The sequence below is a fragment of the Coregonus lavaretus genome (genome assembly GCF_964263955.1).
Source record: "Coregonus lavaretus genome assembly, contig: HAP1_SCAFFOLD_418, whole genome shotgun sequence".
Lineage (NCBI taxonomy): Eukaryota > Metazoa > Chordata > Actinopteri > Salmoniformes > Salmonidae > Coregonus > Coregonus lavaretus.
The window spans coordinates 283187-304596 of NW_028165663.1; the positions used below are offsets into that span (position 1 = coordinate 283187).

Consider the following 21410-nt stretch of genomic DNA (forward strand, 5'->3'; position numbering starts at 1 on the left):
GTTACACTATTTAGAACAACGTTTATGTGGTTAGTTGAGACAACCAGCTATTTCTGCACAAGTGAGTGACACATGTTTTGCCCCCCCCCCCCAGTCCTTTTGTTTATTGGTTGTACAGCTTGGAAGGCTGCAGCCTGCCTCATCAAGTTGGGATTATTGACTGTCAAACACTTTCAATGGATTTCCCTTCATGTTAACTTTTTTTTTTTTTTTAAATGACCATCTTCAGAGGTGTGGAAATGTTCTATCCATTTTATTCAGAAGAAATGTAAATGTATACAAGATTTATTTTTAAAAGGATTTTTAAAAAAGATTGTTAGCTACATTCCTTAAACTTACTGAAATTCACTTCAAGTGTCCGCCAGCTAGAGGTTCTTAATATAATACATGCAAGAACGAACAGAACAGAAAAATAAAAATAAAAACCCCTTTAATCCCAGTTCCCAGTGTTTAAAGGGGCAGAGCTCCCATTCTTGGTGGCGAGTGCCAGACAGCAGAGCTGGTACGTTTGAAGTAGCGAGGTTTGCTCTTGTAGAAGATGCGGTCCAGCTTTGGCGGTTCAATCTCCCCGTAGTGAGAGTCCACGTCAGCTGGGTGGAAATATTGCTTCATCATAGACTGCTTCAGCTGGTTGCCTAGAGGAGAGGGAAGCACAGGTTTACTTTAGCATCCTGACTGTAAGGCCATGGGTCTTATAGTTGAAAAAGCTGGCACAAAGTGCCATCATGCCTCCAGGCGTTAGCGCTAACGGCTAGTTAGCAACAGCTCCATAAACCATCTTCAACTTCCTTCAAACTGCACAGAGACATAAGAAATGGTATCCATGAGTTAATCTAACTCTGGGTATGTAGAAAAAAAAAAAAGGGCTTGATTGCCAAACTCTCAAACTATCCCTTTAAGAGCACAGTAAGAAGGCATAAAGGAGGCCTTGTGTGGAGGTGTTATGCATCATGTGATGCTACGAGGCCTTGTGTGGAGATGTGATGCTACGAGGCCTTGTGTGGAGGTGTGATGCATCATGTGATGCTACGAGGCCTTGTGTGGAGGTGTGATGCTACGAGGCCTTGTGTGGAGGTGTGATGCATCATGTGATGCTACGAGGCCTTGTGTGGAGGTGTGATGCTACGAGGCCTTGTGTGGAGGTGTTATGCATCACGTGATGCTACGAGGCCTTGTGTGGAGGTGTGATGCTACGAGGCCTTGTGTGGAGGTGTTATGCATCATGTGATGCTACGAGGCCTTGTGTGGAGATGTGATGCTACGAGGCCTTGTGTGGAGGTGTTATGCATCATGTGATGCTACGAGGCCTTGTGTGGAGGTGTGATGCATCATGTGATGCTACGAGGCCTTGTGTGGAGGTGTGATGCATCATGTGATGCTACGAGGCCTTGTGTGGAGGTGTGATGCTACGAGGCCTTGTGTGGAGGTGTGATGCTACGAGGCCTTGTGTGGAGGTGTGATGCATCATGTGATGCTACGAGGCCTTGTGTGGAGGTGTTATGCATCACGTGATGCTACGAGGCCTTGTGTGGAGGTGTTATGCATCATGTGATGCTACGAGGCCTTGTGTGGAGGTGTGATGCATCATGTGATGCTACGAGGCCTTGTGTGGAGGTGTGATGCTACGAGGCCTTGTGTGGAGGTGTTATGCATCACGTGATGCTACGAGGCCTTGTGTGGAGGTGTTATGCATCACGTGATGCTACGAGGCCTTGTGTGGAGGTGTGATGCTACGAGGCCTTGTGTGGAGGTGTGATGCATCACGTGATGCTACGAGGCCTTGTGTGGAGGTGTGATGCTACGAGGCCTTGTGTGGAGGTGTTATGCATCATGTGATGCTACGAGGCCTTGTGTGGAGGTGTTATGCATCATGTGATGCTACGAGGCCTTGTGTGGAGGTGTGATGCATCATGTGATGCTACGAGGCCTTGTGTGGAGGTGTTATGCATCACGTGATGCTACGAGGCCTTGTGTGGAGGTGTTATGCATCATGTGATGCTACGAGGCCTTGTGTGGAGGTGTGATGCATCATGTGATGCTACGAGGCCTTGTGTGGAGGTGTGATGCTACGAGGCCTTGTGTGGAGGTGTTATGCATCACGTGATGCTACGAGGCCTTGTGTGGAGGTGTGATGCTACGAGGCCTTGTGTGGAGGTGTGATGCATCACGTGATGCTACGAGGCCTTGTGTGGAGGTGTGATGCTACGAGGCCTTGTGTGGAGGTGTTATGCATCATGTGATGCTACGAGGCCTTGTGTGGAGATGTGATGCTACGAGGCCTTGTGTGGAGGTGTTATGCATCATGTGATGCTACGAGGCCTTGTGTGGAGGTGTGATGCATCATGTGATGCTACGAGGCCTTGTGTGGAGGTGTGATGCATCATGTGATGCTACGAGGCCTTGTGTGGAGGTGTGATGCTACGAGGCCTTGTGTGGAGGTGTGATGCTACGAGGCCTTGTGTGGAGGTGTGATGCTACGAGGCCTTGTGTGGAGGTGTTATGCATCATGTGATGCTACGAGGCCTTGTGTGGAGGTGTGATGCTACGAGGCCTTGTGTGGAGGTGTGATGCATCATGTGATGCTACGAGGCCTTGTGTGGAGGTGTTATGCATCATGTGATGCTACGAGGCCTTGTGTGGAGGTGTTATGCATCATGTGATGCTACGAGGCCTTGTGTGGAGGTGTGATGCTACGAGGCCTTGTGTGGAGGTGTGATGCATCATGTGATGCTACGAGGCCTTGTGTGGAGGTGTGATGCTACGAGGCCTTGTGTGGAGGTGTGATGCATCACGTGATGCTACGAGGCCTTGTGTGGAGGTGTGATGCTACGAGGCCTTGTGTGGAGGTGTGATGCATCATGTGATGCTACGAGGCCTTGTGTGGAGATGTGATGCTACGAGGCCTTGTGTGGAGGTGTTATGCATCATGTGATGCTACGAGGCCTTGTGTGGAGGTGTTATGCATCATGTGATGCTACGAGGCCTTGTGTGGAGGTGTTATGCATCACGTGATGCTACGAGGCCTTGTGTGGAGGTGTGATGCTACGAGGCCTAAGTCAGTAAGTCAAACATACCCTCAGCCCATGTGGGGATGGGTTTCCTCGGTGCGGATTCGTCGTCAGTAGAATCATCACTGTTCTGGTCCATCCCATAGTCCTCAGGGTTGGTGTTGAGAACAACTGGCTTGTTGCCCCCCTTAGGAGTGATCTCATATGACTGGGGAGACTGCTGCAAGGGTAGGAAGACAAAATCATGGATTACATGCATATGCATTTATCATTTCTTCTTCTCTTAGAATTAACTGACGAGTTGTGCGATTTCTGCACCCAGCTTCAGCAACAGTAGAAGTCATATGGTCATGTTGAGAGTGAGTCCTCATCTCCTACAACTGGGGAGACTGCTGCCATTTAGCAGATGCTTTTATCCAAAGCGACTTAGTTATGTTCGCCTACATTTTAAATATGGGTGGCCCCTGGGAATCGAACCCACAATCCTGGCGTTGCAAGCACCATGCTCTACGGACTATGGCTCTAACGAGAGTGTAGTCCATACCTCGATATCCACAGTGACGTTGAGGACTCCTCCCTTCCCTACAGGCGTCTTCATCAACACGGGCTATAGAGGGAACAGGAGAGGTGCAGGATCAGTATAACCCAATGAGACACACAAGACTTTGCATAGATTAGGAAAATCATTACTGACAGCACATATGCCTCAAGTCCTTCAGCCCCAAGGGGGAAAAAAGCAAACGTTTACGTTCAAAACAATGACGCGTCATATAACCACAAGTAGCCCCCCCCCTCCTCGCTGTTAAGTCATATGTTAGGGCCAATCCCACATCTTCCCCGAAGGTCCGACACCAGGGTTCCCCAAACTGACGGACAACAAATGTTCATTGTTGGAAATAAGACTGTAGAAACACCAGGAAATCAGCTCCAAGTGATTTACATTTTGGAAATCTGTTCCCAAGTATTCCCACGCATAATATATGTGATTGTATACAAATGTAACGAAGGTTTGAAATTATTCTGTTTTAGTCTAATATTATATCCATTTGGGCTTCTTGCGGTCAATTTGCACTCTACAAATTATTTGTAATTATGTTCCCCCCCCCCCACCCCCCCGAACATCTCAAGAAAAAGAAAAAACACCCGGGGCTGAATCTAGTTGATGATCTCTGCCCTACGCACTTGTGGAGATCGGAGAGAATTTGATTGGTGTAAGCAATATGGTGAAACGTCCACCTATCCTATCCGAGGGCTCCAAGGTGGAGCTACTATCAGATTGATTTCACCTGTCAAAATCGGTTTGGGCCTTAAAGTAGAGGAAGTGTTCTCACCTGAACATCAACAGTGAGGTGGCTCTTAGCAGCAGCAATAGCAGCTGCCTCCCTTTCCCTCTGTCTCTCAGCTTCCCTCTGTCTCTCAGCTTCCCTCTGTCTCTCAGCTTCCCTCTGTCTCTCAGCTTCCCTCTGTCTCTCAGCTTCCCTCTGTCTCTCAGCTTCCCTCTGTCTCTCAGCTTCCCTCTGTCTCTCAGCTTCCCTCTGTCTCTCCTCCTCAGCCTGCCTCTGCTGCTCCTCCTAGTGACACAGAATAAAAACGGGTTTCATTAGCACTTTAACCTACCGTTAACGTTGGCATCGTCTAACGAAAAGTGTACCCGTCAATGTACATGTACACAGTCCCCGATATGAACACCTTTTAAAACATGATGTCCAAATCATCTGAAAAGTACCTTCAAACCAAGTCTACACAATGCTTAAGACAGGAACAGTCATGTTAAATGAACGGTTAATCCAAACACCAGTTTGACAGGACAGGACAGGACAGGTATGTCTTACCCTCCTCCTCTCCTCCAGCTCCCTCCTCTCCTTCTCCCTGGCAGCTCTCTCCACTTCTCTCTGAAGAGCGGTAGCCTTGTCCCGTTCTGCCCGCTCCCTGAAAACAGACAAGCCTTCTGTCTCCACATCATTTACATTTACATTTACATTTTAGTCATTTAGCAGACGCTCTTATCCAGAGCGACTTACAGGAGCAATTAGGGTTAAGTGCCTTGCTCAAGGGCACATTAACGTCATTTAGCAGACGCTCTTAGCCAGAGCGACTCACAAATTGGTGCGTTCACCCTATAGCCAGTGGGATAACCACTTTACAATTGGGGGGGGGGGGATGATCAAACTGTCAAACCAACCAATTCACAGTCCAAAGCTTCGTACATCAACATTACCGATGGCAGGGCCAGTTTGATAGAATTAAAAGGTCAAACTAATTCGTTTTTTTTTCAGCAGTTGTCGCGGTCGTTTCACAGCTGTCGTCTTCCATAAGAAAATAAAAAACACTTCCATTCATCAATAGTTGACAGGAAACTACCTCTCAGCAGAGGCTTGTCTCTCCCGCTCCAGCTCTCTCTCCTGTTCCTTTTTCAGCTCCAGAGCTCGCCGGGCCTCAGCCATCTTGCGAGTCCTCTCCTGCTCCTCGTCAGCTCTTCTCTTAGCCTGCAGTTCCTGCTGACGCTTCTCCTCCTCCTCCTGGGACACAACAAGGGTCACAAACATTTAGAAGAAAAAAAAAAACCCACAAGCACCTTCAAGAGGCACCCAGTTCTACTAGAAAACAAAATGTCTGTCCCCGGGGCTGGTGTAGCGGGAACGCTGCAGTTTGGACATTCATGGGTCAAGAGTGGGTACGGATTCCACCGCTCCTATGGGTGGTATTCTCTCTCCCTCTCAAATATCTGCCTATTAAAAAAATAAATGATCGTAATAATTATGAAAGTTCAACAAAACAAGGACTGTCTTACAGACTGTTGAATCTTCCTCCTCCTGGCGTCCTCCTCCATCTTCCTCCTCACTTCCAGCTCCTCCTGGCGTTTGCTGGCCACCTTCTTCTTGGCCTTCTCCTCTGCCATGCGTTCCACTCGCAGCTGGGAAACAGGGGGGGAAAATAGTTTAGCACTTTACACACAGTAGAACAGGATCGTGTTCATTAGGGCACGCCGTAGCAAAACAGTTTGCACGGGGAAAACGAAAAAGGGTTTCCTATTGGACAAGTTCAGATAGTATCTCCCCTTTTCGCTCCGTTTCAAGGAGGTTTGTGCCCAAATGAACACAACCCTTTATGGTAGCTTCACCTCTGCATCAGATGTCGTCCGTCCCTCTTTCATTTCAGTAAAGCCGTGTTTCTCGTCAACATCTCACCTTGTCGTGTTTCTCGTCAATCTGGAGCATCTTCTGCTCAATCTTCTTCTTCTTCTCCTCCTCCCTCTGTTCTTCCTTCACCCGGGCCTCGACCACCCTCCGCAGCCGTTCATCCCTCTTCCTCTTCATCTCCTCCTGTTTTCTCCGCTTCTCTTCCTCCATCTTCTTCTTCCTCTCCTCTTCTTGCTCCTGCTTCTTCTTCAGGGCCTCCAGTTTCAGACGTTCTCTTTCCTAGAACAGAAATACACTCTCTGAGATCAAAAAAAGGTATCCGCTTTCCCTGGTTACATGGCATGACGTTCTCCCTTTACATTCTAGTGGCAACTCATTTTGAGACTGAGTGAAAATCAGGTGTTAGTAATATGTTACATTTGAGGCGAAATGGAAAGGGAGCCCATGAAGAGGGAGTACGATTAACATGAGACTAAAGGCACCAAGGGTGATTTCTGAAATAAAAAAACGCATCTCAAGGGCACCTACACACAGATTCGCAGCATAAAAATAAAATACGACGTCAAGTCCTTGCATTTAAATTTTGGTTTGGCGAGGGGCGAACGTATGTTCTTGCAAAGAGCCGGCAATGCCCTTGTGTGTAGATGACCTTAAACATGTTACGACATACATCGGATCAAACACGGTCTGATCAAACCCCAGCCTTTGTGCCTCTTGGAAACCCAACTTTTTTACTCACATGGCGTGGCAGGGAGGAGGACAAACGGAGTGTACGAACCAAACAACGTTAATTCAGATGGTGTGGCAGGGAGGACAAGTGGCCCGTTAGAGAGCAAACACACAACTAGTGAAGTAACAGGAGACCAAACACCCCCCCCACCATATTACTATAATACATACCACTACACCACTGCTTGGCTGTAGAGGGGACAGGGAGAGAGAGAGCCAATTAACCAGGCTGGTTAACATTGTGATTGTTTTTTAAAAACTTCCTAAATGTTTTTTGGCTCAAAATGATCACAAAACAGGTATGATGTGATCACGACAACATGTGGGATTGGGGATAGGCCTATTTTCTTGATATGAATGGAGGATAATGTCATGAAGGCAGGAATTATTCAGGAAATTAGTAGTGATCTGTAGACTAACCTTGAAGTCTGCTCTGCCTGGCGTGGTGTGTTTGATGAAGGACTTCATGACCGTGTTGCGACCCAGAGAGCTGGGGGTCATCATCAGCATCTGGTTCTTCTGGACCGTGTGGAGGAATGACCTCATGTTGGGCCTCACCTGCAGTATACAACTAACATTAGGGTCTATTCACGGGAAGCAAACTTTACAACGCTTCAGAAAATACACTTAACAGCGCTTCAGAACGTAAAACATACAATGAAAATTTAAAAAAAAATAATAACTTTACAGTGATAAGGCCCACACTTAATATATTCACAGTTTTGGAAGAACTGTTCTGTGCCAGACAATACAATACATTTTCACCACAGCTACTTGTTCTGAAGACAAGCGTGATATGAAGAGACCGTCTGATGTCTTTGGTTCTTACACTCTGGCTCTTCACGGGGGGTGAGGGCTTCTTCCTGGGGCTCTGGAAATCATCTGCGGCCGCTCTGCGCTTGGCACTGAGACGAGGACCCAGACTTGACGGTGGCTTCGTACCACTACCACCTAGGGAACACAAGCATGTTAATGCCCCTCTCTCTCTGAAGCATAGCTGTAACCTACTGACGTTACAAGCATGATTCAGAAGACAGGGAGAGATTTTTATGTATGTATGTGGTATGACGCAGCTTCGGTATGCGGTATGATTCAGCTTCGGTATGCGGTATGATTCAGCTTCGGTATGACGCAGCTTCGGTATGTGTGCCAGTCTTGGCCTTTGCTGATGAGTGTGTGTGGTAATGATGGTCTGTACCTGATCCGGAGTCTGGTGTGCCAGTCTTGGCCTGGCTGATGAGTGTGTGTGAGAGAGTGTGGTAATGATGGTCTGTACCTGATCCGGAGTCTGGTGTGCCAGTCTTGGCCTTGCTGATGATCGAGGCTGATGGTGGCATGGTGGGAGTGGTCTGAGCCATGGAGCGGGTGAATCGACGAACCTCCTCAACACTGAGAGCCCCTGGGTGGTTCTGGACCATGTTATCCTGCTCAAATTAACATAAAGATGAGTTTAGACAATCATTTCACTATGATCCATCAATATATTTACATAAGGAACATACAGAATAATAAAGCTTGACATCAAGTATTAGTCAGGGTTGGGGTCAATTCCATTTCAATTCAGGACGTAAATGAGGAACATCCTGAATTGGAATTGACCCCAAACCTGATATGAATGTATATTTTAGATAAATGTATCATCCAGGTACAATGCAGATGTTTCCTACCCCAGGAGAAGTCTCAGGAGCTGGGCTGTCAGTCTCAGTCTCAGCAGGCTCCTCTGACAATACCCTGCCATACACAACAACGTTTCAGATGCATAATAACCTAGGGTGTATTCATTAGGTCGCACACTGTTGCAAAACGTTTCACAATAGATTTTTTTGTTGTTGTTGTTGGCAACGAAAACAAGTGTTCTATTGAACAAATCCAGGTAGGTTCCCCCTTGGTTTGGTTCCGTTTGGTTCCTAGTGAATACACCCTTGGTGTAGGCTTGGGCGGTATCCAGATTGTCATACCTTGTGCCATACTGGGATATTCGGTAATACCGGCACTGAACTCAAGGGGCGCTATTTTAATCCGAAGGTTAGCAATCCTTACAAGAACATGTAATATCCCGTAGAGAACACTAACTAACTGCTAATGAGCACATTGCGAACATTTTATAGTCTCTGACCTAAAGTATTTGCAGGACAAACTCAAAGTTATATAAGTAACTCAAATGCAAAACAGTTTTGCTGCACACACAAAACAAATATTAGACAGCAAGGCTCTTGACCCAGGATCGCTGTTACTAAGCGAAACTTGATTTTGGAAGAAGCTAACAACAGCTAGATAGCTAATTAGCAAACCCATGCGCACAACTGCAGAGCATTTGTCACATTTTAGACAGTTAACTTAACGGTTATCTGATATCTAGCTGGCAAACATTTAGTTGTGAATTCCAAACTGTAACTAGATAACCTGGCTGCACAACTACCGGTAAGCTTCATAATGAAAAATAAATGTGACAGGTGAAATGAAGAACGCAATCTTTTTTTAATCTCCTAACATATTGCACACGTTGACTGAAGGTATTTACTTAAAAAGTAGCTACAAATACTCACATTTATTTAAAAAAAATAACTTCAAAGAAAGTTTCAACGGTATTGAAAAACCATCCCATGGCTATTTCGAAATACCCCGGTATACTGAATACCGCCCAAGCCTACATGATTCGCATACCAATTACAACAGACGTGTTTATACATTCAGAACAAGACAACGTTTGATTAAAAAGGTAGGCCTAATAATGCCATCGCTCACCCATCCGTCTGCACCTCGACCTCATGTCCATCAGTTTCCATGCACACGTCTTCTACAGCAGACAGACAGACACAAGGCAACACTATCAGTCAATAGCACAGTATATATCGTTAACATTGTCAGGGCGTGATATGGAGAAATAAATTGCACCAACAAAAAAAAAAGGCATGCTCAACTCTTACTAAGTTATGTAGCATAGCAGTAAATGAGTAATCGGACTTATATGAAATAATTCTTGGCTAAACGCCAAACCATATTGCTCACATCCACAGGAGGCTGCTGAGGGGAGGACGGCTCATAATAATTCCTGGAATGGAGTCAATGGAATGGAGTCAAACATCAAAAGACGTGGTTTCCATGTGGTGGATACCACTCCATTGACTCCACTCCATTGACTCCATTCCAGGAATTATTATGAGCCGTCCTCCCCTCCGCAGCCGCCACTGCTCACATCACGTAAACTCCATTCAAGGAGTAACGGCAAAATGCCAGGTCACATCCCATCACTCACCAGGCCCGCTGACGTTACTGCTGCAGGTGGAGCTACCCATACGAGCCTTCTTCTTCAGGAAGGATCTCCTGGAGGCTCTGCGGACAGACTCCTGGGTCATGCTGTGTCTCAGCCCTGCCAGGGAGCGCCGCACGGTCAGGGAGTGTCTCACGGAGCTCCGCCTGGGGCCCGGGGGCGTGGTGCCGGCAGCGATGGCTATCTTGGTGGCGGTGCGGCCTGGAGAGTGCTCTGGGTTGGGGTTCATCTGAAGCTCCGCAGAACGCCGCTCTGAGGCTGAGATCTTGACTATGGCTTTAGCTATGTGACTCTGGGTGAGAGGAGGAGGAGGGGGTGTGAGACAGGGGGGCTGGGAGGTGTCTGAGCTGGACTCCCCTCTCTCCCTCTCAGCCTCCTCTGGCTGCATCCTCTCCTCCTGGATTTGTTCGGCTGAAGCCTCATGCTGCGTCTCCTCTGGCTCCTGCTCCAGCTGAAAGGAGGAGGCCTGAGAAGCTCCTTTGCGGGTGCTGAATACGGGTGGTACCGCCTCAGGCTGGGTAGTCTGTTTGGCTCTGCGGGTACGAGGGGGCTTGACTATCTCTTCCACTGTGACCGGAGATCCTCCAACATCCTCTGCTATCAGGTTCAGGGAGGTGGACACAGAGGAGCGACGCAGGTTGCTGCGCTTTCCCTTTGAGAAGCTGCAGGGTTGACAAAGATAGCATTATAGTAGACGTTAGAGAGGAGATAGCATTAGAGTAGACGTTAGAGAGGAGATAGCATTAGAGTAGACGTTAGAGAGGAGATAGCATTAGAGTAGACGTTAGAGAGGAGATAGCATTAGAGTAGACGTTAGAGAGGAGATAGCATTATAGTAGACGTTAGAGAGGTGATAGCATTATAGTAGACGTTAGAGAGGAGATAGCATTATAGTAGACGTTAGAGAGGAGATAGCATTAGAGTAGACGTTAGAGAGGAGATAGCATTATAGTAGACATTAGAGAGGAGATAGCATTAGAGTAGACGTTAGAGAGGAGATAGCATTATAGTAGACGTTAGAGAGGAGATAGCATTATAGTAGACGTTAGAGAGGAGATAGCATTATAGTAGACGTTACAGAGGAGTTAGCATTATAGTAGACGTTACAGAGGAGATAGCATTATAGTAGACGTTAGTAGGTAGTAAGTAGGTAAGTAGGTAAGTAGGGGTAATATAGTAGACGTTAGTAGGTAGTAAGTAGGTAAGTAGGTAAGTAGGGGTAAGCTACATGTAGTGTTGAGTAAAGCTTAACCATGTATTAGATCGTAGGTAGGTAGTTAGCTGTAGTTAGGTATTGTATTTATTGTAGGTTAGTATTATTGTTGTTATTGTAGCTTTCCGTGGGTAATTTGTGGGTTAGTTTCGAGGCATGAGGCTAGCTAGCTAGCGGGTAGCTATTGGTAACGATTAGCAACGCTGGAGAGCTGGTTCCAACGGTAATGTACTCCTACCCAACGTTTAACTTTTGCTTAACCATGTATTAGATCGTAGGTAGGTAGCTAGCTGTAGTTAGGTATTGAATTTATTGTAGGTTAGTATTGTGGTTGTAGTAGCTTTCCATAGGTAATTGTGGACTAGTATCGAGGCACGAGGCTAGCTAGCTAGCGGGTAGCTATTGGTAACGATTAGCAACGCTGGAGAGCTGGTTCCAACGTTTAATTATTATTATTATTATTATTATTATTATTATTTTTTTTTTGCTGCGTTGTGAAGGGAACTCGACACGGACTTGAATTGTCTGTTTGGTGTGCTGACACACTCTTGGCAGTTTGTTGTGGCCAGGTGTTGATGCTAAGTTGTGTGTTAATGGATGCTAGCTTGCAGGTTGGCTACGGCGTCATAGCTAGGCTTCGTGGGTTGTTGTGGGTAGTTACTGTGTCTTGGCAGTGTCCTCGGCCGTGCCAGCTGTAGCACGAAGCTAGCTAGCTAGCCGTTCTTCAAACAGAGTCGACACAGTGGCCATTGCTAGCTACCCAACATGACCATTTGGCTGTACTGTAGTAGCTAACCACAATTTACTTGTCCTAGCTAGCCAACGTCTAATCATTGCTGCGTCATATAAGGAACTTGACACAGACACGAATGATCTGTTTAGTGTGATATCACAATATTGGTGGTTTGTTGTGACCAAGTGTTGGCGCTAAACGGTGTGTTATTGTTATTGGATGCTAGTCTGCTAGTTGGCTATGGTGTCATAGTTAGCTAGCTGAACAAAGTGGGTTGAGTCTATTCCTTTAAACATTGAACCGCTGTGGTTCACAACAATTCTGATTTCCAAAGGCGGAAGTTGGGAGAGTTTTTGTTCGGGTGGTTCAGTGAAACAATTTTAGTTTCCGAGCTAGAAGATTTGGTGAGGGAGGCCCTGCTCTCTCCACTCCCAGATGCTTAGCCCATTTCATTCCGATCTCCTCTGCATTTTTGTAGCCATTTGCTACAGCCTGTCAACTATGCCTCTGCCTATCCCTGTTCTCTCCTCTCTGCACAGGCTACACAAACGCACCACACCGCGTGGCTGCTGCCTCTCCAATTTGGTGGTCCCTGCACGCACCACCCACGTGGAGTTCCAGGTCGCAGGCAGCCTCTGGAACTGCCGTTCTGCTGCCAACAAAGCTGACTTCATCCCAGCCTATGCCAACCTCCAGTCCCTCGACTTCCTGGCGCTGACGGAAACATGGATCACCACTGAAAACACCGCTACTCCTACTGCTCTCTCCTCGTCTGACCATGTGTTCTCGCATACCCCGAGAGCATCTGGTCAGAGGGGTGGTGGTACAGGAATCCTCATCTCTCCCAAGTGGACATTCTCAATTTTTCCCCTAACCCATCTGTCTATCTCCTCATTTGAATTCCATGCTGTCACAGTCACTAGCCCATTTAAGCTTAATATCCTTGTCATCTATCGCCCTCCAGGTTCCCTTGGAGAGTTCATCAATGAGCTTGACGCCTTGATAAGTTCCTTCCCTGAGGATGGCTCACCCCTCACAGTTTTGGGGGATTTCAACCTCCCTATGTCCACATTTGACTCATTTCTCTCTGCCTCCTTCTTTCCACTCCTCTCCTCTTTTGACCTCACCCTCTCACCGTCCCCCCCTACTCACAAGGCAGGCAATACGCTTGACCTCATCTTCACTAGATGCTGCTCCTCTACTAATCTCACTGCAACTCCCCTCCAAGTCTCCGACCACTACTTTGTTTCCTTTTCTCTCTCACTCTCCTCCCACACTACTCACTCTGCCCCTACACAGATGGTAATGCGCCGCCGCAACCTTCGCTCTCTCTCTCCCACTACTCTCTCCTCTTCCATCCTATCATCTCTTCCCTCTGCTCAATCCTTCTCCCTCCAATCTCCTGATTCTGCCTCCTCAACCCTCCTCTCCTCCCTTTCTGCATCCTTTGACTCTCTGTGTCCCCTATCCTCACGGCCGGCTCAGTCCTCCCCTCCAGCTCCGTGGCTTGATGACTCATTGCGAGCTCACAGAACAGAGCTCCGGGCAGCGGAGCGGAAATGGAAGAAAACTAAATTCCCTGCCGACCTGGCATCTTTTCACTCCCTCCTCTCTACATTTTCTTCATCTGTTTCTGCTGCTAAGGCCACCTTCTACCACTCTAAATTCCAAGCATCTGCCTCTAACCCTAGGAAGCTCTTTGCCACATTTTCCTCCCTCCTGAATCCCCCTCCCCCCCTCCCCCCCTCCTCTCTCTCTGTGGATGACTTCGTCAACCACTTTGAAAAGAAGGTTGACGACATCCGATCCTTGTTTGTTAAGCCTAATGACACTGCTGGTCCTGCTCACACTGCCCTACCCTATGCTTTGACTTCTTTCTCCCCTCTCTCTCCAGATAAGATCCTGCGACTTGTGACTGCAGGCCGCCCAACAACCTGCCCGCTTGACCCCATCCCCTCCTCCCTTCTCCAGACCATCTCCGGTGACCTTCTCCCCTACCTCACCTCGCTGATCAACTCATCCTTGACCGCTGGCCATGTCCCTTCCGTCTTCAAGAGAGCGAGAGTTACTCCCCTTCTCAAAAAACCAACACTCGACCCCACTGATGTCAACAACTACAGACCAGTATCCCTTCTTTCTTTTCTTTCCAAAACTATTGAGCGTGCCGTCTTTAGCCAACTCTCTTGCTATCTCTCTCAGAATGACCTTCTTGATCCAAACCAATCAGGTTTCAGGACTGGTCATTCAACTGAGACTGCTCTTCTCTGTGTCACAGAGACTCTCCGCACTGCTAAAGCTAACTCTCTCTCCTCTGCTCTTGTCCTTCTAGATCTGTCTGCTGCCTTTGATACTGTGAACCATCAGATCCTCCTCTCCACCCTCTCCGAAATGGGCATCTCCGGCGCGGCTCACTCCTGGATTGCGTCCTACCTGACCGGTCGCTCCTACCAAGTGGCGTGGCGGGAAGCTGTCTCCGCACCACGTGCTCTCACCACTGGTGTCCCCCAGGGATCGGTTTTGGGCCCTCTCCTTTTCTCCCTATACACCAAGTCACTTGGCTCTGTCATATCCTCACATGGCCTTTCCTATCATTGCTACGCTGACGATACACAACTAATCTTCTCCTTTCCCCCTTCTGATCACCAGGTGGCGAATCGCATCTCTGCATGTCTGGCAGACATATCAGTATGGATGACGGATCACCACCTCAAGCTGAACCCTGGCAAGACGGAGCTGCTCTTCCTCCCCGGGAAGGACTGCCCGTTCCATGATCTCGCCATCACGGTAGACAACTCCGCTGTGTCCTCCTCCCAGAGTGCGAAGAGCCTAGGCGTGACCCTGGACAACACCCTGTCGTTCTCCGCCAACATCAAGGCGGTGACCCGCTCCTGCAGGTTCATGCTCTACAACATTCGGAGAGTGCGACCCTGCCTTACACAGGAAGCGGCGCAGGTCCTGGTCCAGGCACTTGTCATCTCCCGTCTGGACTACTGCAACTCGCTGTTGGCTGGGCTCCCTGCCTGTGCCATTAAACCCCTACAACTCATCCAGAATGCCGCAGCCCGTCTGGTGTTCAACCTTCCCAAGTTCTCTCACGTCACCCCCCTCCTCCGCACACTCCACTGGCTTCCAATTGAAGCTCGCATCCGCTACAAGACCATGGTGCTTGCCTTTGGAGCAGTGAGGGGAACGGCACCCCTGTACCTTCAGGCTCTGATCAGTCCCTACACCCAAACGAGGACATTGCGTTCATCCACCTCTGGCCTGCTGGCTCCCCTTCCTCTGCGGAAGCACAGCTCCCCCTCAGCCCAGTCAAAACTGTTCGCTGCTCTGGCACCCCAATGGTGGAACAAGCTCCCTCACGACGCCAGGACAGCGGAGTCACTCACCACCTTCCGGAGACATTTGAAACCCCACCTCTTTAAGGAATACCTGGGATAGGCTAAAGTATTCCTTCTAACCCCCCCCCCCCCCCCCAAATTGTAAAGTGGTTATCCCACTGGCTATAGGGTGAACGCACCAATTTGTGAGTCGCTCTGGCTAAGAGCGTCTGCTAAATGACGTTAATGTGCCCTTGAGCAAGGCACTTAACCCTAATTGCTCCTGTAAGTCGCTCTGGTTAAGAGCGTCTGCTAAATGACTAAAATGTAAATGTAAATGTAGAGGAGATAGCATTATAGTAGACGTTAGAGAGGAGATAGCATTATAGTAGACGTTAGAGAGGAGATAGCATTATAGTAGACTTCAGAGAGGAGATAGCATTATAGTAGACGTCAGAGAGGAGATAGCATTATAGTAGACGTCAGAGAGGAGATAGCATTATAGTAGACATCAGAGAGGAGATAGCATTATAGTAGACATCAGAGAGGAGATAGCATTATAGTAGACGTCAGAGAGGAGATAGCATTATAGTAGACGTCAGAGAGGAGATAGCATTATAGTAGACGTTAGAGAGGTGATAGCATTATAGTAGACGTCAGAGAGGAGATAGCATTATAGTAGACGTCAGAGAGGAGATAGCATTATAGTAGACGTCAGAGAGGAGATAGCATTATAGTAGACGTTAGAGAGGTGATAGCATTATAGTAGACGTTAGAGAGGAGATAGCATTATAGTAGACATTAGAGAGGAGATAGCATTATAGTAGACGTTAGAAAGGAGATAGCATTATAGTAGACGTTAGAAAGGAGATAGCATTATAGAAGACGTTAGAGGAGATCAAACACCTTAACTAGACCGGTCACGCTGCGTGCACGAGCGGTGCAAAATAAATGTACACAAGCATGTTATTGAATCATTTCATCCACATTGCTTGCGGGCGTAAAAAAGTGTCTGTGTCGCCAAACGCTAAAATAGAACTTGGTTCTATTTGAAACGCTTGACGCGCTGCAAGTCCCGTCTCTCCCATTTCCTCATTGGTTTTCACGAAGATACAAACCCACGGTAGTGCATGAAAGACAGGAGCGGTTGTACTAATATGTCTCATGGCAAATTAACAGAATAACCTACCGTCTCTTGATGCGATTTTCATTTTGACCCACGGACAGACGCTTCCTACGGTTGCTCTTCTTCTGTGATGGAGTCTTTGGCATCAGTTCTGGCTCCGCACTGAAGTCACTGAGATAGGAAGGAAAAGTATTGTGAATATGAATGGCTCTGGGGAGAGAGAAAATAAACCTGAATATACAAAACATTAAGAACACCTGCTCTTTCCATGACAGACTGACCAGGTGAATCCAGGTGAAAGCTATGATCCCTTATTGATGTCACTTGTTAAATCCACATCAATCAGTGTAGATGAAGGGGAGGAGACAGGTTTAAGAAATATTTTTTAAAGCCTTGAATTGTGTGTGTGTGCGCCATTCAGAGGGTGAATGGGCAAGACAAAATATTTAAGTGCCTTTGAACGGGGTATGGTAGTAGGTGCCAGGCGCACCGGTTTGTGTCAAGAACTGCAACGCTGCTGGGTTTTTCCACACTCAACAGTTTCCAGCCAACTTGACACAACTGTGGAAAGCATTGGAGTCAACCATTGGCCAGCATCCCTGTGGAACGCTTTCGACACCTTGTAGAGTCCCATGCCGCGACGAATTGAGGTTGTTCTGAGGGCAAAAGGGGGGGGGGGGGGTGAAACTCAATATTTGGAAGGTGTTCCTAATGTTTGGTATCCTCAGAGGATATACGGCTCTGAAGAGAAAGGTCAACTGTTGCAGGATGAATCCTTCCTTCTGGCCGTCATTACTTTACAGAATTACAAATTACAGTAGCTACAGATTGTTACACTAGACAATGTGATTTGATTACTGGGAGTTACAGGTTAGGTACTGTTCAGCGTAGGGCTGTCCCCGACAAGGCGCTGCATCGCAGTGCTAGAGGAGGCACTACAGACCAGTGTTCGATCCCGGGCTGTGACGCAGACAGCCGCGACCGGGAGACCCATGAGGTGGCGGCGCACAATCGTCGTCCGGGTTAGGGGAGGGCTTTGGCCGGCTGGGATGTCCTTGCCCCGTCGCACTCTAGCGACTCCTTGTGGCAGCCTGGCGCATGCACGCTGACACGGTCGCCAGCCGTACAGGGTTTCCTCCGACACATTGGTGCGGCTGGCTTCCGGGTTAAGCGAGCAGTGTATCAAGGTGACAAGACTAACCACCAATTGGATATCACGAAATAGGGGAGAAAAAGGGGCAAAAAATATAACAAATATATACCAAAAAAAGGCTTGGCGAGCCCAATTGTTTTCACGTATACTTTTCCATATATACACTATATACACACCATAGGTGTTTTAATCAAATTAACTATTCGCACCGAGCTTGTCTGATGCTTGGTCTAAGGCACTGCATCGCAGTGCTAACTGTGCCACTAGAGATCCTGGTTCGAATCCAGGCTCTGTCGCAGCCGGCCGCGACCGGGAGACTCATGGGCGGCGCACAATTGGCCAAGCGTCGTCCAGGGTAGGGGAGGGAATGGCCGGCAGGGATGTAGCTCAGTTGATAGAGCATGGCGTTTGCAACGCCAGGGTTGTGGGTTCGATTCCCAGGGGGGGCAGTATAAAAAAAAAAATGTATTCACTAACTGTAAGTCGCTCTGGATAAGAGCGTCTGCTAAATGACTAAAAAAAAATATATATATATACACAATATTAAATTTTTTAAAAATAATACAAATATTCAAAAAATAAAACAAATGCTTTAAGCGCACTGTTTGATAAAATAATTAAGACACACAAATGACTAGGAGTCTGACCGCAATTGATTTGATTGTACCGGGCCTGTGACTAGCACCTGTTGTCTCCCTCCTCCCTGCTGCAGTGACCACCACAGAACAGTGACTGTGACTAGCACCTGTTGTCTCCCTCCTCCCTGCTGCAGTGACCACCACAGAACAGTGACTGTGACTAGCACCTGTTGTCTCCCTCCTCCCTGCTGCAGTGACCACCACAGAACAGTGACTGTGACTAGCACCTGTTGTCTCCCTCCTCCCTGCTGCAGCGACCACCACAGAACAGTGACTGTGACTAGCACCTGTTGTCTCCCTCTCCTCCCTGCTGCAGTGACCACCACAGAACATCAACAGTGTTCATCGCTCTGTCCGTGTCGCTGAAGCTGCAACATAACTACAGCCATTTCTGACTGAAAAGTTCTGTTACCGAAATCCTTTATTTGTTTAGGAAAAACATTCTACGCCCTCAACCCTCGCTCTCTTTAGGTGACATGTAAGCATCGCATGCCCGTGACCAAAAGGGCCTGACCTATAGCATATCATAAATCACATCAATAAATTGGTTATAACGAACTCCAACACCATAACACTTGATAGCAAAAAGGCTGCGGAGGATGTGACAAACTCGAAACGGGGGAATGTTTACTGGTTGCTCAGGAGGTAAAGGGGAAAGTCAGATGTGTGGAAGAAATTTGACTGGTTGTGGAGAAGTCTATTAAGAACAGCATTTTCTAAATTCAAAAACGCGCCCGCTGCAACTGGACAGCCATTTAAGAAGACACGGGTTTGGCCAGATCGAGAACGAATATTTTTTTTTTTTTACAATCGGAAAGTTACGGTTGGTAAAAACGTATCTGTGCTACACAAACACTGCCTAACCTGTAACTCCCAGTAAAGGATACCAAAATTATTTGGTTAAATGTGGTCCTCTGTAGCTCAATTGGTAGAGCGCAGCGCTTGTAACGCCAGGGTAGTGGGTTCAATCCCCGGGACCACCCATATGTAAAAATGTATACGCACATGACTGTAAGTCGCTTTGGATAAAAGCGTCTGCTAAATGGCATATTATTATTATTACATTATCTGGTGTAGCAATCTGAAGCTAAAATTACAGATGAAACTTTCAGGTGATTCAGAGAACAAATAACTTCACGTGTCACTAACCAGGTTTCCGTCCAACCTTAAGGGAGCAAAGTGTGTTGGGTAAAAAATAAATTAAAAAAATGCCATGACAGGCCTGATGGAAACAGCTAATTTGTGGGTAAACTTTGCAAACATCGACAAAACAAAATAATATTTTGCCCATAATAATCTCATGAAGGCTATACCTGCAGGGCGTTGGCTAGAGCGCACGTTAGCTATATAACAACATTTTTAGTGACAAGACCATCAGTAGAGTTGAAAACAAGACTGAAACCAATTTAAAAACATTGTTTTATTCGGTAAATGGGAATTTAAACCGCAAAAGTAAATTTTTATGTGCACTACCTTGCCACACATATCCTTTTATCCGCAACAAGTCAATTTGATGGGATCTGGTGGGAAAAGTTGCACTTTGTTTTTAATGCACATTTCAGAATATTTGGATAAATCTGTCGCCAATTGGATGGAAAGCAAGTTTATGACAATGGTATCTTTTTCCTGTACACTTCAGTCCTCCCACCTTGAGAACATGCGGTTGGCTTCCTGCTGGATCTCCTCGAGCCACACCATGTGGACATTCTCTATTTCGTTGGCGAACTCCTGAATCCTCCCATTGAACATCTGCATCAGGGTATGCGTGGAGGACAGTACAGAGGTCATGGTTGCGACCTGGGGAAAATAAGAGGAAAGAATCAAGAGTTTTCAAACGTTTGATAGGATGGTGAAACCTCCCACAAAACTCTTGAACGCTCTAACTAAATTGGCAAGCAGTTACATTTTAACTTTAACTAGGAAGGCCAAAAAACTTCATCAAAACGTTAACATTTTGTACAAGTCGAGACATCTGACACAGAGACACATGCAGGGGGGAAAAAACGAAGTGACACGACAACCATTCCAGAAAATAACTCAAACATTACCTACAAAACAAAAACATAACATTTAACAAAATGTTCATTGACACTTTGCTTGCAGTAACAAAATGGCTAACTAGTTAGCTAACTAGCTACCATTTTTGAATTTTCGAGCTAACCCGCGCATTTCCGCAAACTCAAGTGGACTCGACTATGGTCGTGGATCTTAACTAGCTACATTAGCTAACTACTTAACGTAACTAGTCTCCAGGACAACTTAGTTAGCAGCTAGTCAAATATATATCCTGCAAAGTAAATCAGATAATGTTGAAGAAACAAGATAGCCAGTGTTGTCTTAGCAAACTAGCGAGTTGTTGTTGAGATTTTAAAAGTCACCGTGAAAGATGGCTAGCTAACGATAGGCAAATAAAACGTACATACCATAAAACTCCTCCGGTTTCGAGAAAAAAAAAATATATTTTTCGCTTCAATAGCAGTTCACTCTATATTGCAGGTGAATTCAAAAATCTTCATAAAAGCATTAAATAGTCAAATCCGCCATTATCTTTCTCTGCACAACCACAACAACGTAACGTTAGTCCCGACTTTACTTCAACACCCGCTGAAAACCGTTTAAATCGTTCGAAACCGTCTAAGCAAATCGGGGAATGGTTTGTAATGACGTGTCAAAATATGCTCCACCCACTAACCAATCAAATTTTTTAAGAGGAAGTGTCGGGGGCGGTACACCCGATTCTATTCATGATTCAAACCGTCCAATCGTAGGAGAGGATTTCTTTGTCCCATGATAGCGCTATTAAGCGTTAATGTCATAAATAAGGTTAACACAGGTTTAGGAGATTTTATACATTTTGTTCTAAGATGTAATAGCAGTCAGTTAACATGACCTTTATGAATTATGAAGCCTTTATGTGCTTTATATGTTTTATTTTTATTACATAATTTCTTAAAAATTCACAAAAAGTGACGTTAGCTGATTAAGATTATCTCATGGAACAAAACGTATACCTGCTATGCCTGTGTTGACCACGTACCTTCATCGTTTATCCAGAAACCCTACAAAAACGCCATTCATT

The 21410-nt window shown here is 46.7% G+C and overlaps 1 protein-coding gene across 2 annotated transcripts; it reads right to left on the reverse strand.

Moving 5' to 3' along the window:
- Positions 1–237: 237 nt before the first annotated feature.
- On the reverse strand, positions 238–20944 carry LOC311115629 (inner centromere protein A-like). Of its 2 annotated transcripts, XM_084190787.1 has the most exons (18): positions 20755–20840; positions 19980–20128; positions 16604–16711; positions 10134–10810; positions 9623–9674; positions 8545–8608; positions 8154–8301; positions 7707–7828; positions 7298–7435; positions 7049–7066; positions 6197–6427; positions 5800–5922; positions 5370–5527; positions 4841–4937; positions 4340–4579; positions 3553–3615; positions 3075–3228; positions 238–635 (listed from the first exon to the last, which is right to left on the reverse strand). In XM_084190787.1, the coding sequence occupies exons 1-18, from the start codon at positions 20755–20757 to the stop codon at positions 451–453; spliced, it is 2730 nt and encodes a 909-aa protein (XP_084046913.1). In that variant the 5' UTR covers positions 20758–20840; the 3' UTR covers positions 238–450. The 2 variants fall into 2 exon arrangements, with proteins under 2 accessions (XP_084046913.1, XP_084046914.1); XM_084190788.1 differs by lacking the exon at positions 7049–7066 and having other exon boundaries at positions 20755–20944.
- Positions 20945–21410: the final 466 nt, after the last annotated feature.